Source organism: Oryctolagus cuniculus, chromosome 10 (assembly GCF_051225735.1).
Source record: "Oryctolagus cuniculus isolate XC-2025 breed Fujian yellow rabbit chromosome 10, ASM5122573v1, whole genome shotgun sequence".
Taxonomy (NCBI): domain Eukaryota; kingdom Metazoa; phylum Chordata; class Mammalia; order Lagomorpha; family Leporidae; genus Oryctolagus; species Oryctolagus cuniculus.
In genome coordinates, this window is record NC_142876.1 from 98,211,408 (window position 1) to 98,226,958 (window position 15,551).

A 15,551-nucleotide genomic window follows, 5' to 3' on the forward strand; every position below is an offset into this window, starting at 1 on the left:
AGTTGTCAAGACCAATCCAAAACTTAGAAAGCATTCTGAAGATACAGTGACTTTAATAGCTGAAAAGTCCCTGGGTTTTTCCATTAACAGAATTTGTCTTTAGTTTCAAATCTAATAGAAAAAGAAAATGGAACTTTATTTCTGTCCTGTAACTGTTGGGGGGGGGGGGGGGCGTGGACAGATTACCTGTGGTATGAGAATCAAGAAAGAACTTTCATAACTTCTTGGTCCCCTGAATGAGGAGAACATGGATTTGAACATGAGCCAGCACCGCACTCAGCAGGCTGTCCATTGGCTCTCTGTCCCATACATAGTTGGGAAACCAGTCCCTGATTTAAAAAAAAAGTGTGATGAAGGAAGTATATTAATAGGTTTTACAGCTGCCATGTTTTCTCTCAGCCTAGATCTGAGGGAAACTAACTTTTGCCCTGAGTGCTTGATCGTAGGGCTTCTCTCTCACTGTCTTCTGTGTTTTGCTGACCCAGAGTGCCGTCTTCGAGGGCTGTCCATGAGGGCCTGAAGAATCAGGAGCTGAACTCTGCAGACTCAGGTATGGCATGTGCAGCCCTCCCTGTGCACCTGTGTGTATTCCAGCAGAGCATGGGCTTTCAGAGGGTGTTTGCTAAGTGTCTAAGAAAGACAGCAAGGCTGAGAGAGGCGGAAAGATCGGAAGCAGGTTATAAAGTTCCTGAGGCTCAGAATCTCTGCATTTGTCTCTTCCACCCACCACCTTTCCCTGCATCATTTATATGCAGAGAACATGGGTGGTGTAACTCTTGATTTTTAAACAAATATTTATTATTTATTTGAAAGGCTGAGTTACAGAGAGAGAGAAAGAATCTTCTGTTCACTGGTTCACTCCCCAAATGGCCATGAAATCCAGGGCTGGGCCAAGCTAAAGGCAGGAGCCTGGAGCCTCCTCTGGGTCTCCCACATGGGTGCAGGGCCCCAAGCACTTGGGCCGTCTTACAGTGCTTTCCCAGGTGCATTAACAGGGAGCTGGATCAGCAGTGGAGCAGCCGAGTCTTGAACCAGCACCCATAAGGGATGCTGGCGTTGCAGGTGGAGACTTAACCTGCTATGCCACAGTGCCGGCCCCAACTCCTGATTTTTGATGCATTGCCAGTCATTCTAATAACTACTGAGAACAGGCATTAAGACATTCATATTTTATACATGACCTCAGCTAATGTTTTTTTGGCTAACGCATTTCTCTTTACTTCCCAGTTATGTTCAATGGGAAATACTGCTGTCCAAAGATATACTTCAACCACCGTTGCTTCTCAGGGCCGTACCTTAACAAAGGGAGAATTGCTGAGCTGCCTCAATGTGTAGGTCCTGGCAACTGTGTTCTGGTCCTCAGAGAGGTAAGGTGCTGCCCAGAGTCAAAGAGGAATTTTCAGATGTCACAGCCACTGCCTAGGCGCACTCAGGCCGTGCACATGGTAACTCCAGGTTTTATCAAAAGTCACGAACTTTTCTCATGTGTGATAGCACCCCCTCACCTGTGAGGGGTATATTCTGGGACCCTAGTGTAGGCCTGAGACCACGGATAGTACCAAACCCTGTATATATATGGTTTATCCTGTGTATGCAGACCTGTGATGACAGCTTGATTTATAAATGGGGCACAGTAAGAGATTAATAAATGATAGTAGCCTGCTTGTGAGGCTCTTAGGAAAGTTCTGTGAATGTGGTCTCTCCCTTGCTCAGAGCATCTTACTGGCCTGTCCTCACGCCTTCTCATGATGGCGTGAGATGATCCAGTGCCTCAGTGATGAGACACAGCTGGATGATTGGCACTGTGACGTAGCGCTGGGTTTCTTTAAGGGGTACTTAAACGGGCATTCTGAGATGCCCCCATGTCCCTCTGGAGAGCGAGATGGCTGCAGGTGACTGACAGGCGGGGCGTGTGTACAGTGTGCTGGTGGGCAGAGACATGATTGACCTCCCGGGTGGAAAGAGCAGGGCTGCTACACTACTCAGAGTGGCACGTGACTTAGCACTTAGGAGTTGTTTATTTCTGGAATTTACCGTTTAGTGTTTGCAAACCGTGTCTGACTATGGGGAACTGAAACTCACCAAGTGGAACCATAGATGAGGATGGCGGGCACACCGGGATTGGACAGTGAAGTGGGCGTGTGCTTACTTCAGCCCCCAGGAGACCTGCTCCCAAGCAGTGCTGCTCCTCTGCGGCTTCCATGGGAAACCACGTGGGAACTATGCAGCCCTAACCACGGAGAGGCTGTGAGGTGTTTGCCCGAAGGCCGGGGCTGTCATCCAGGGCGCCATGCCATGCATAGCAGGTGCACAGACATCATGAACCTTCCTGCCCTCGGCCGGGCGAGGCAGGCTCTGGGTCAGCCAGCACTTCTGGGCCAGACAATGGCCAGTACCATGATGGCCCTGCTCTCTACCAGATGTGTATCATGGCTGGGGAAGCATCCAGAAGCATGTGCTAGAGTAATGTGAAGTTTATGGTCCCGGGTTTTTTTGTCCACTCATCCAGTTTTGAACGTTTAGGGATCCTGTTGCTCTCAGGTGCAGTCTGGGCAGCCGTCCTGTCTGACGTCACTGCCTTTGTGATGACTAGGACTAGCGTTGGCCTCCTGAGGGGTCCTCACGGTCTGCTTCTCTCCTCCCCAAACCCTCTCTGTGCTCCGGCTCCGAGCTCAGGTCCTCACCTTGCTCATCAACGCGGCCTACAAACCCAGCCGTGTCTTGCGGGAGCTCCAGCTGGACAGAGACTCCGTGTGGCACGGATGTGGGGAAGTCCTGAAGGCCAAGTGAGTAGCCAGCTCTGCCCGGCAGGCGTGGGCCAGCTCCCCGCGGCTGCCTGCAGCAGTGCTGCTTCAACGGTTTGCAGCAAGGGCCTGGATTTCGTTTCCAGTTTGTGTTCTGTCATGGATCAGTGTGTTTAAAAATATCGTAAAAATGATTCACAAGAAATAGGAAATTTCGCAGACATAAAAATACAAGAGCAGCCTGTTTGGTTGTTACTGGGTTCGAGGGAGACACGGCTTTTTTCACATTCCTGAGGAAGTTCACAGGCTGTTGCCTTGTCTCTGACCCGAGCCGCCATGCAGTGGCAGGTGTAGGACTCCTGCCCCAGCTGGGGAGACTTGATGAAAGTGACACTTCTTCTAGGGTTGCTAAAATTACTCTTTGAAAACATCAACCCAAGAACAGAAAGCAGGAGCTTTGTTTCACTAACTTAGAATCTTTTCTTCTTCTTTTTAAGTAACTTGGCTTTTCATTGTTGTAGCCTATGAGATTTAAGTTACTTGTAATGTGTATAACTTCTTTATTACTTTGGAGTCCTCAAACTATAGAAGGACATAGAATATTCGATGGAGCAGACATTTTTCCAGTGTATTAGTATGATTAGTTTTTCTCTGGGTACTCATCCACCTGGTGAGTCTGACCTCTAGTGTCTCCCACTGCAGATACAAAGGAAAGAGCTATCGTGCTACTGTGGAGATAGTGAAGACAGCAGACCGGGTGACTGAGTTCTGCCGGCAAACCTGTATCAAACTGGAGTGCTGTCCCAACCTCTTCGGCCCACGGATGGTTCTAGATAAGTGTTCTGAAAACTGCTCTGTGCTCACAAAGACCAAATACAGTGAGTCATGGTTTCCAAATGACTATACCTTATAGGTTGGAAAAATATTTTACAATTTTTATTTTATTTGAAAGGCAGAGAGAGAGATCCATTCTAGTGGTTTATTCCCCAAATGCCTTTAGTATCCAGGCCTGAGCCAGGAGCCAGGAACTCCATCCAGGTCTCCCACCTGGGTGACAGGCCCAAGCACTTGAGCCCTGAGCACTGCCGCCCAGGGTGCACCTCAGCAGGAAGCTGGAATGGAGAGCAGAGCCAGGACTTGAACGCAGACGCTCTGATGTTGGTCGCCAGTGTCCCAGGCAGTCCTTAATGGTTGTACCAAATACCCACCCAGTTCTTACATTTCTAAAAGGATTCTTTTTTTCTTTTTGAAGATTTATTTATTTATTTATTTGAAAGGCAGAGTCAGGGACGGGGGTGGGAGGTGCGGGTACAGAGAGAGAGAGACCTGGAGCTTTATCCAGGTCTCCCACACGGACTGCAGGGGCCCAAGTACTTGAGGCCATCTTTTGCTGCTTTCTCAGGCTCATTAGCAGGGAACTGGCTTCGAAGTGGAACAACAGGACTTGTACCGGCACCCATGTGGGATGCCAGGTTGTAGTTGGCAGTTTAACCCACTGAGCCACAATGCTGGCCTAAAAGGATTCTTGAAAGTGAAAGTACCACAAAAGAGAAAAATATTATGTTGGGGTCTTAAGCCTGAGGCTAGCCCCTGACCAGCAGGGGCAGCCCAAGCACTTCCCGACAAGGCAAATGGGAAAGGTAAGGTCGACGGGTCAAGCACACTGCAGCAAGCACCCGTGAGTTCTGTCGAAGCAGGAACCACTTTATTGAGGAAGTGTGCAGGCTTATAAGGCTTACGAAGGACATGCGCAGTAAGGGAGCCAATCAGCGAAAAGGTCATGCAGGCATGGGTGGACCACGCACAGGGGCATCTTAAGCAAAGTATAGGGATCACGCACTGTCCACGTGTCTGGAACTAAAGCAGACCTATCCCTGCCGGTGGTCTGATTTTACGTAGCTTAACCGCAGCAGCCGCAGATTGTGTCATCCACAGCATAAAATAGTTATTATCTGGCCCTCGTGGAAAGTTTGTAGAAGTGTCCACACAGTACTTACAGTTGGTGTAGATGAATTACGTATCCTGTTAGGTGCAATAGCTAATTTATACTCACATGATATACACAACGGCACATGGGCAATCAGTGGGTGATCCATAGCCTGTCTTGTAGTATGGTTCTCAAGCTAAAAATGCTGTTGACATTTTTAGAAATATTTATTTATTTTATGCATTTGAGAGGCAGAGTCGATACCTACTGTGTGCTGCCACTGTTTCTCACACTGTAGTACAAAGCTCCCGTCCCTGCTGAGGTGAGGTTGGATGTGAGAGGCAGAAGACAAACAAGCGAGCAGGTACCGAGAGAAAAGCACTGTGCGGGAAGGAAGCCGGGCGCACCAGCACGGAGGCAGGGCCGGGTGGACAGGAAGCAGCCAGGGGACTGTGCTGGGCACGGTCTGGGTGGGCAGCGCCGGAGGACTGGCTCAAGGCAGGAGCTGGCTCAGGGTGTGGGAAGCGCAGCAGAGAAGCCAGAGTGGCCAGGGCGTAAACAGCAGGAGAGGAGCGGTCTTGCTGTGAACTTGGACGGGGCGAGGCCTGTCCCTCTCCCTGCTCAGCCCCTCCCCTGTGGAACACCACAGTGAGCAGCTGTGTCAGGACATGGCCCTCAAACGTCAGAGTTGGGGTCCTGGCGTTCGCTAAGTCCTGCCGTCCTCATGGCCCCGGGAGACTCCCTGTGGAGGCGCCTGCTACCTCAGTAGGTTTCAGAGCCTCACACCGGGAGCTTCGTGGTGAATGCGGATCACCGGAGGACCTTGTTGAAGTCGAGGTTCTGGGCTTCCAGGGTCCGGGCTGTTTAGGCCCTGAGCATCTCCATTTCCCACCAGCTCTGGATGCCGCTGGTGCCGCTGTCCTAAGGCCCAGGCCCAGAATGGCGAGCTTTCTAGTCACAAAATCCTGTGAGTCCACCGTCTGGATTCAGTTTATATTGATTGGCTTGTGACTTTTTTAAGGGTAGGGATTATTTTAGCTTCTTATTGTATCAAGCCAATACTTGTGTAGGAAATTGTAATTATTAGGAACTAAATGAAAAATACTGTTCATATAAGCACACATAAAAATATACTGCTTGGAACCTGTGGAAGAGATGTGGATTTTGTTTCCTGTCTGCATTTGTCTTTCACAAAGACATAGTTGAAATTAGCCTGGATTTTAGAAGAATCTGTGATTTTTCCCAATTAATAATTTGAATGTTATCACGTGGATTTATGTCTGGCATATATGAAATCATTTTTGCAAAACATTACATTTTTGTATCTCTTTTTTTTTTTTTTTTTAATTTTTTGACAGGCAGAGTGGACAGTGAGAGAGAGAGACAGAGAGAAAGGTCTTCCTTTGCCGTTGGTTCACCCTCCAATGGCCGCCGCGGAGGCGCGCTGCGGCCGGCGCACCGCGCTGATCCGGTGGCAGGAGCCAGGAGCCAGGTGCTTTTCCTGGTCTCCCATGGGGTGCAGGGCCCAAGCACCTGGGCCATCCTCCACTGCACTCCCTGGCCACAGCAGAGGGCTGGCCTGGAAGAGGGGCAACCGGGACAGAATCCGGCGCCCCAACCGGGACTAGAACCCGGTGTGCCGGCGCCGCTAGGCGGAGGATTAGCCTAGTGAGCCGCGGCGACGGCCTCATTTTTGTATCTCTTTAATACCTAACTCAGAGCTAAAATATGTGTTTCATTTTTTTTTTTCATTATCTCTGTGCTAAAACTTATTTAGTATGTAAAAGATCTAGAAAAGATAAAATCATCCTGAAAAAGAATGAAGTTTGAAGACTTACTCTACCATTTTGTTTATTTCAAACAACAAAGCTATTGTAATTAAGAGTATGGTTAGGGCCAGGCATTGTGGTGGAAGGGTGAAGCCTCCACTTGGAATGCCAGCATCTCATATTGGAGTGCCAGTTCAAGACCTGGCCACTCAGTTCTGACCCAGCTCTTTGCTGATGCACCTGGGAAGGCTTGAGATGGCCCAACTACTTGGGCCCCTGCCACCCATGGGGGAGACCAGGATGGAGTTCCTGGTTGCCAGCTTCTTCTTGGTCCATATCTGGCTGTTGCAGTCATTTGAGGAGTGAACCTGTAGGTAGAAGATCTCTCTGTTTCTCCACCCCACCCCCATGTCACTCTGCCTTTCAAATAGGTAAAATGAATCTAAAAACATCCAAGAGTATTGTTCAGGAATAGTCAAATAGAAAGATGAGTTAGAGTATAAAATCAAGTTTATATGGTTAAATGATTTTCAACTAGGATAACAACTGGTACAACTGGATATCCACATAGGAAAATCAGGAGCAGAGCCCCTGGCTGCTACCTGTAACATGCGGAAAGTAAGCTCCACCGCAGACGTGACATAAAACAAATTGACAGAGCCTCTGGAAGAGTGCAAGCAGAGTACCATCAAGATCTCTGTTAGTCCATGGCTTCACAGAGGACCCAGTGCATTAACACACAGAAGACATTAATAGATGAAGCATCACCAGTACGTTTTAAAAATGGAAAAGACAAGGCACAGTGTTGGAGACAGTATTCCTAGCCAAGAATCTCTCCCCAGGGTGCAGTGACACCTCCACAGCATAGTGATTAAGAGAAGCTTGCAGACCAGAGCCAGCTGGCAGCTGCGTGATGTTTTGAGCATGCTGGATACAGTGCTAAGACGCCCGCATCCCATACTGGAGTGCCTGGGTTCAAGTCCCAGCGCCACTTCAGACTCTGGCTTCCTGCGGATATGTGTCCTGGGAGACGGCAGGTGATGGCTGCAATGGCTGGGTGCCTGCTGCCCGTGAGGGAGCCCCAGATTGAGTTCTAGGCTCCTGGCTGTGGCCTGGCCCAGCCTTGGCCATCGCAGACACTCGGGAGTGAACTGGTAGATGGAAGATCTCAGTCTGCATCTCTCTGCCTTTCAAATAAATAAATAGCACTGAATTATGTACTTGAAAATGGTTGATTATATGTTTTGTAAATTTCACCTCAAGTGAAAAGAAACAAAATGCTATGGAACACTGAGTTCTACACTTTAAAATGTTGAATTGTATATTATTTGGCTTGTACTTCAGTAAAAAAAATTTCAAAGGAGAAAAAGTAGTTTTTAAAATGAATAACAGACTCAGCTGACGCCGCAGCTCAATAGGCTAATCTTCTGCCTACAGTGCCGGCACCCTGGGTTCTAGTCCCGGTTGGGGCGCTGGATTCTGTCCTGGTTGCTCCTCTTCCAGTCCAGCTCTCTGCTGTGGCCTGGGACTGCAGTGGAGGATGGCCCAGGTACTTGGGCCCTGCACCCACATGGGAGACCAGGAGAAGCACCTGGCTCCTGGCTTCGGAGCAGCGCGGTGCACTGGCCACAGCGGCCATTGGGGGGTGAACCAATGAAAAAGGAAGGCCTTTCTCTCTGTCTCTCTCTCACTGTCCGCTCTGCCTGTCAAAAAAAACAAAACAAAAACAAAAACAAAAAAAAACAAAACACACACACACTCACAAAAACCTGGAGGCAAACCAAGAGCCAACCGATAGGAAAGGGGAAGGCCTGGAGTATTAGTCCAGCGATGTGCGGTTGTTGAGCATGAAGGGGTGAGCTGCTCACACACGATGGCCTACGGGAAACTCAGAACCTCGGCCCAAGGAGAGGAGCCGTGCACAGGGAAGCACTTCCTGTGGCTTCCGCCCTACAGTGGTGGGAATCAGAATCGGAATTGCTTCTGGGAAGGGGCCCTGGGAGCCCTCTGGGCTGTTGAGGCATTCTGTGTCTTGATGCGGGAGGGTTAGGTTGCTGTGTTTGGTAGTGCTAATCAGACTGCACCTAAGACCCGTGCAGTCCACTGTATGGAATTTGCGCCTTAATGAGATGCACTAGTGTTCCCATGCGGTTTGAGGTACACAGAAATAATGGAGCGACTTCATTTTTCTTTTTTAGCACACTATTATGGAAAGAAGAAAAATAAAAGAATTGGAAGGCCACCCGGTGGGCATAGTAACTTAGCTTGTGCCCTGAAAAAAGCCAGTAAGAGAAGAAAGAGGCGGAAAAATGTGTTTGCTCACAAGAAGAAACGCTGCTCTGCATCTGTCGATAACACACCCGCGGGCTCTCCCCAGGTATGGGGCTCCCCCCGGGCGTGGGGCTCTCCCCAGGTGTGGGGCTCCCCCCAGGTATGGGGCTCCCCACAGGCGTGGAGCTCTCTCCCCAGGCGTGGAGCTCTCTCCCCAGGCGTGGGGCTCTCTCCCCAGGCGCAGGGCTCTCCCCAGGCGCGGGGCTCTGTCCAGGCGCGGGGCTCTCTCCCCAGGCACGGGGCTCTCCCCAGGCGCGGGGCTCTCTCCCTAGGCACGGGGCTCTGCCCAGGCGCGGGGCTCTCTCCCCAGGCACGGGGCTCTGCCCAGGCGCGGGGCTCTCTCCCCAGGCGCGGGGCTCTCTCCCCAGGCACGGGGCTCTCCCCAGGCGCAGGGCTCTCTCCCCAGGTGTGGGGCTCTCCCCACGTGTCAGCTGTAGGGCTCCATGGGGCTGGGGAGCCAGGGGCCACGGCTGTACCGCAGGGATACCTGCAGGTCCCAGCAGTTCTGGGGTCTGCCACTAGGCGGTGACTCTGTGGCCTAGCAGCTGCTTTGTCCTGAGTTTGCACGACACCTCCTCCTCCAGGGCAGTGGGGGTGAAGACGAGGACGACCCGGATGACGGGGACGACGACTCCCTGAGCGAAGGCAGTACTTCCGAACAGCAGGACGAGCTCCAGGAGGAGTCGGAAACATCAGAGAAAAAGTCCTGCTCCTCGTCCCCCACCCAGAGCGAGGTGTCCGCATCTCTGCCTCCCGACAGGCAGGCGAGAAGGAGGGCGCCACGCTCTGCCTCGTTTTCTGACGACGAGAACAAGCCTCCCTCGCCAAAGGTACCATGCGAGCCCACAGCCCCCTGTGCCCTCCAGCACTGCCCTGCTCCGTGGCTAGTGGTGCTGATGTCTGCTTCCTGCAATCAGCTCACCAAGGGTTTCCAGGGTCTCTCCAAGTGTAGTGACTCACATATGTGACAAGGGTTATTTGGAGACGAGCTTATAAGAGGAGAGTCTTTCTTAGAATAGCTGTTTAAGTAAAACAAAACAAAAAACAAACTTCACTGCTTATTTGTAGCCTGTCATTTAGTTTACGGAAAACTGCCTTTTAACTTTTTTTTTTTTTAAGTTTTGCTTGTTTATTTATTTGAAAGGCAGAGTAACAGAGAGAAAGACAGACAGACGTAGAAAGAGAAAGATCATGCATTTGCTGGTTCAGCCCCCAAATACCAGTGACAGCTGGGGCAGGGCCAGACTGAGGCCTGGAGCCAGGAATTCCATCCAGGTCCCCCTTATGGAAAGTAGAAACGCAAGTCCTGGGGCCATCGGTCGTCACTTCCCAGCGCGTTAAGAGGAAGCTGGATTGGAAGCAGAGCCGGGACTCACTGCCGGGCACTCCAGTGTGGGATATGGGAGTTAGGGGCCTCCCAGGCATGGCTAGGCCTGCTGTGCTGCAATGCCTGCCCTGTGAAAACTGCTTTTTTAATACTTCTCATCATACACGTGGTACAGAAATGAATTATTCATCCTTTTGATTCTGAGTAAGCTATTTTGTTTAGTATGTTGAATGCATATACATGACCGTTTCTTCCTGTCTTGAAGTGTTATCAGTATATACAGACTGTTAGAACGAGTAGCCCTCACACTGTTTGGTTTGCTTTGTGGTGGGGAATGAAGGAGATGCGGATGGAAGTCGCTGAGAGGCTGCACCTGGACAGCAACCCCCTGCAGTGGAGTGTGGCAGATGTGGTGCGGTTCATCAGGTCCACCGACTGTGCACCACTAGCAAGGATCTTCCTGGACCAGGTGAGCCCAGCACCTGCAGCGTGCGGCCGTGCGTCTCCCTGGCATAGAACTGTGGGGGAGTAGTCAAGAGTTGCTCTCAAGCTTTAGGAAGAGTGTGCTGATTGGAAAGAAAAGCACTGTTTTCGTTTGCCTTTTGGGAACAGAAAGGTGACAAGATACTGTCTATCTTGTTCCTTAGTCGAAGCATATTAGCATGGTGTCACCATTTTCCTGAGAATTCTATCCCATCCCCCAAATAGCTAATGGCTTGAAATCAAGCATTCCAGGCTTAATTGTCACCATCATTTTTGGGGAAAAAAAATTTGCTCATGTAAAACAGTTGGCCCTGGAACACTGACCAGTGTTAAGGCAAGTGTACCAAAACCCAGATAGTCAGTGGCCGTAAGTAAACATGGAGGCGGATTTTCTGTGCAGCTGCAGGTTCAGAGCTGAGCGTGTGCAGAGTTGTCAGGTTTCCTGAGCTACAAGGTGGGAAAACGTGGAGGTGAGAGTTGGCATTTTGACTTCAGATTCAGAGGGATCCCCCTCTAAAAAGGTGCTTCCTAGGCACTGTCACCACTTAGCCTTGGTAAAACCTCCTCACCAATTCTGCAGGGCCCCCTGGGCTGGCGGGGGAGGCCTGTGATCCACAGCCACTCGAGGGACACGCAGGGACAGTGAGCAGGGCTGTGGTGCCCGAGCCGCCATTCCCCGGCACGTGACAGGCGCTTGTGTTTTCTGCTTCTCAGGAAATTGATGGGCAGGCCCTGCTGCTCCTTACTCTTCCCACTGTTCAGGAGTGCATGGACTTAAAGCTGGGCCCCGCCATCAAGCTTTGCCATCACATAGAGAGGATCAAGTTTGCTTTTTATGAGCAGTTTGCCAACTGAGCGGGACAACCAAAGCGAGCTGGATCTGTGAAGCACAAACGCAGCGCGGGCCGGGCCCTGGGCCTGCGCTCTCTGCACTTTCGGGGAAGGAGGACCACACCGAGGAAGCAAGACTGTGCCCAGAGCTCCTGCAGTGGGAGTGTGGACGTCTCCTGCTCAGCAGATTGAGCTCTTAACGACGCAGGCCGTGAGGGAAGACTTGTGTATGAAGAACGAGACGTCCGCGGTGCAGCCTGGGCCCTCGGCCCCGCGGCTGCCGGAGCTCCCTTTGGTGGTTTTCTTTTTCATTCTGTTCCTTCCCGTCGTAGTCCAGACTTGTTCTCTGCTTTCTCTCTCGGAAAGAGAGGACGTAGCTTTAAGTCAGCACTGACTTGGGACTGTGCCCCAGGCACGTCAGTGCTTCCTTGTCATTGTGGTTTTAAGCTTTTTTAAATTAAAACTGTTCATTTTGGGGATGATTACGTGGCTCTAGGGTTTTGAATGTATGGTCACACTTTGATCCATTTTAAAATCTATTCTTAAGAATTCTTGGTTTACTACCTCTGTTGATAACTAAGCTGACAGCCATGTATGGAGTTTTTTGTATGATGCCATTTTTTTAAAAGCTACATGAATACAAAAACCATGACAGAAGTTGGAGGGGAGAGAAAGACGCTGCTTGCTTTCTCCGAGGCGTTCTGCGGGCGCTTGCTCGAGTCGCGGAACTGCCCTGATGCCAGGACGCTTCTGTCGCTGCAGCCCATCTTGACCCAGCTCAGGCTGCCTGCGTCAGGTAGCTTTGTGAAGACTGTTGGTGTTTCGGTTTTCCTGCTCTCTTGCTGGCCCTCGCTCTCTCTCGCTCTCTCTCGCTCGCTCTCTCTCTCTCTCTCTCTCTCTGTCTCTCGGTTCTTAGAGGGACATCGGTGGCTTTCATTCTGTGTTTGCTTGTCTGCTGTTTCATCACAGGTGTTAAGCTGTAGAGCCAGCCCCCCGACCTTTCTGGGTGTCTGCAGGTAAATGGTGTGGAGGCACAGCAGAGAGAAGTTCTGGGGCTGATGGAGCGCGTGGAGTTTCTGTCATGGGGTCCCCCTGGCTGGACTGGGGGTGGTATAGCATTCTAGAAACCACTTTACTGAGCCACACTGATGCTTCCCTTTGGCCAAACCTGTACACTGAGTGTAATCTGCGGCCTGACAGTTCCCGGTGTTGTTCTGGGCTGGCTGGTGAAGCCCCACCTGTGACTGCATGGAATCTGGCTCTGGCCGTGCCACTCTGGCCCCCAGGAGAGCAAAGATGGCACGAACTGGCTGCCTCCTGGGGATAGTTTGCTTTGCTGAGTGTCTATTTATGTATTTATTTATTTATTTGGATTATCCTAGTCACTTGCAAATTTATAACCCAATCATTCCTTCTCCCTATTTGAAGATGTTTTAGAACTGCAAACTGGGTACGTTCTGAACAGCCTTATAAATACAAGGTGATGCTATTCCAAGTTCAACCCGGCTGACTTTGTTCATTGCCTGCCTCCCTTTTATGGACGTTGGCAAGTGTGTCCGTGGTCTGGATTCTCCTCCCTGGGTGAGAGCCCCTCGCCCTGAGCCCCCCGGCCACATCGGCTGTTAAAGCGTCTAGGGCAGTAGTGGACATAACTGGAAGAAGCTTCATTTAACTAAAAGTGAATGTGTTCAAACTTCCTCAGAGATCCAGCTCTAACTGTTGGGAATGTGCACAGCTAACACTGCTGGTGCCTGGCTGCAGGTGAAATGTCTGACGGCTGACAGCCACTCACCGTGTCTGGGCACACACCGGGGCATGTGTGGACCCTTCTAGAAAGTCCAGCCTCTTCCGGTGATGGCGGGTGCATGACAAGGGAACTGCATGCCTCTGGGTTTCACCTGCAGTTGGCCCCTGAGCCTGTCAGATCAGAAACTTTCTCATGATCCATTTTCGTCCCCTGAATTGACAACGCAGAAACAGGCTAACGGACCACCCCTTCCTCCTGGGCCTTGGCAGTGGGTTGACCGATCCTAGAATATTCCTGCTGATATGAGTGTGCTGGGGAAGGCTTCAGCTGCACCTGCAGGTCTGCCTGCACTTCCTGTGCTCTGGGGCCTGTGCCACTTGCATCCTTTTCATCGGCCGCAGAGTCCGAGGGGCTCGTGCAGGGGCCGCATCCGCATCCCTGGGCTTGCTCTTTCTTCAGCAGTGCAGGTGCTGCCCGGCATCCCTGCTGCAAACACACGAGGGCGGGGAAGGGTCAGTGACGAGCCGTCCAGAGAAGATGACCTTACAGGTGAACACCGATGGACTGTGTTGGAGGCGGGCACAGAAGGCAGTCCAGAACTTGCCCTCCTGTGCATCGTCTTCTGGAGGTAAAATTACTCTCACCGTGAGAGAGGAAGCATCAGGCCTAGCTTCCTGAGGACATGGCCACGTTTTACATGTTCCCTGGTCCCGATTCCATCTCTGATGTGGCACTAAACACTGTTTGAGAGTCCCGGGAGCCTTAGGTGAGACAGGACTCAGCTGCACTGTCTTCTCCAGCCAAAAATGTTCCCAAGGACCACAGAGAACATCAAGGAGCCTGGCTGGGGACACGGAAAACTGTCGCTGGCACTCCTGTTTACTGGGCACCTGTCACCAAAGACACATTTGAGATGTTGTTTACTGCTTTGCCTGATTTCCTTGGTAGCACTGAGAAAGGTGTCAGGAGGCTAGCCTCAAGAGTGCATGCACACTCTGGATTTGAGCTCCAGCGCTGTGTATGGGGCGCGTGTGTGTGTATGTCTGTAAATAAGTTCAAAACCCATTTTGCTTGTGACAGTAGAGAAGGCAGGCATCACTAATAGGAATAAGGAACAAATCTTGGTGGGGGAACAAGGTGCTCCTTTTTTTTTTTTTTTTTTTTTAAAAGATTTATTTTATTGCCGGTGCCACAGCTCAATAGGCTAATCCTCCACCTAGCGGCACCGGCACACCAGGTTCTAGTCCCAGTCGGGGTGCTGGATTCTTTCCCGGTTGCTCCTCTTCCAGGCCAGCTCTCTGCTGTGGCCCGGGAAGGCAGTGGAGGATGGCCCAAGTGCTTGGGCCCTGCACCCCATGGGAGACCAGGAGAAGCACCTGGCTCCTGCCATCGGATCAGCGCGGTGCGCCAGCCGCAGCGCGCCAGCCGTGGCGGCCATTGGAGGGTGAACCAACGGCTAAAGGAAGACCTTTCTCTCCGTCTCTCTCTCTCACTATCCACTCTGCCTGTCAAAAGAAAAAAAAAAAAAAAGATGTATTTTATTATTTTGAAGTCAGAGTTACAGAGAGAAAAGGAGAGAGAGAGAGAGAGATCTTCCATCTGCTGGTTCACTCCTCAATTGGCTGCAACAGTTGGAGCTGCTGAAACTAGGAGCCAGGAGCTTCTTCTGGGTCTCCCATGGCGGGGTGGGGTCCCAAGGACTTGGGCCATCTGCTGCTGCTTTCCCAGGCCACAGCAGGGAGCTGGATGGGAAGTAGAGCAGCTGGGACCCAAACTGGCACCCATATGGGATGCCAGCACTGCAGATGGCAGCCCCCAGGTGCTCATTTTTTTTAAACCTTTGGGCCTGGGCCCCCTTTACAGTTGTGGCCGTGGCTTTGGCTAAGAAACTGCAAGAAAGAAGTTGACTTCCTGCAGTGGCACATCTTCCTGACTATTCACACTGAATGTTCTGCTTGCGAACTTTTGATGACTCTCATCCCTTATGTGAGAGTGGGTGTACTTTGGAAATTTCTTCTTATCCAAATAAGCTACAAGGGTCTTGGGGTTTGGGCCCAAGAATCCTACCCTGTAAGCCCAGTCCTTTGGGGTGTTTTGCCCAGTGCATGTTCCAGGCCACACAGGCAGCCTTGTGGTGGTGGTGGTGGTGGTGGTGGTGGGGCAGTAGTAATGGCCAGTGTTCAAGAAGTCTGACGTTCACAAGAACCAGCAAAACTGAGAGGAGGGTCTGGGCATGGAGAAGCTGGCCTCAAACCCTGTCCGCTTGGGGCTTTGGTTGGGTCCGTCACAGAAGGACTGCTTTGGAAGGGAAGCAGCAGCAGAGTGGAGCTGCGCCGTGGGATCGAGGGGCTCCCATTGCTTCTCTGACTGTGTGGCACTGTTGCCTGTTGGG

At 51.2% G+C, this 15,551-nt stretch overlaps 1 protein-coding gene across 4 annotated transcripts in view; it reads left to right on the forward strand.

Moving 5' to 3' along the window:
- SFMBT1 (Scm like with four mbt domains 1) overlaps window positions 1–11,894 on the forward strand; it is a 122,397-nt gene extending 110,503 nt beyond the window's left edge. For all 4 annotated transcript variants that reach the window (XM_051851533.3, XM_089306102.1, XM_008260804.5 and 1 more), the window contains 8 exons: window positions 486–550; window positions 1,228–1,367; window positions 2,677–2,786; window positions 3,447–3,622; window positions 8,639–8,817; window positions 9,356–9,601; window positions 10,439–10,567; window positions 11,296–11,894. In XM_051851533.3, coding sequence (XP_051707493.1) covers window positions 486–550; window positions 1,228–1,367; window positions 2,677–2,786; window positions 3,447–3,622; window positions 8,639–8,817; window positions 9,356–9,601; window positions 10,439–10,567; window positions 11,296–11,436 — 1,186 coding nt within the window. In that variant the 3' untranslated portion in view covers window positions 11,437–11,894. The remainder of the gene's footprint in view (window positions 1–485; window positions 551–1,227; window positions 1,368–2,676; window positions 2,787–3,446; window positions 3,623–8,638; window positions 8,818–9,355; window positions 9,602–10,438; window positions 10,568–11,295) is intronic.
- Window positions 11,895–15,551: the final 3,657 nt, after the last annotated feature.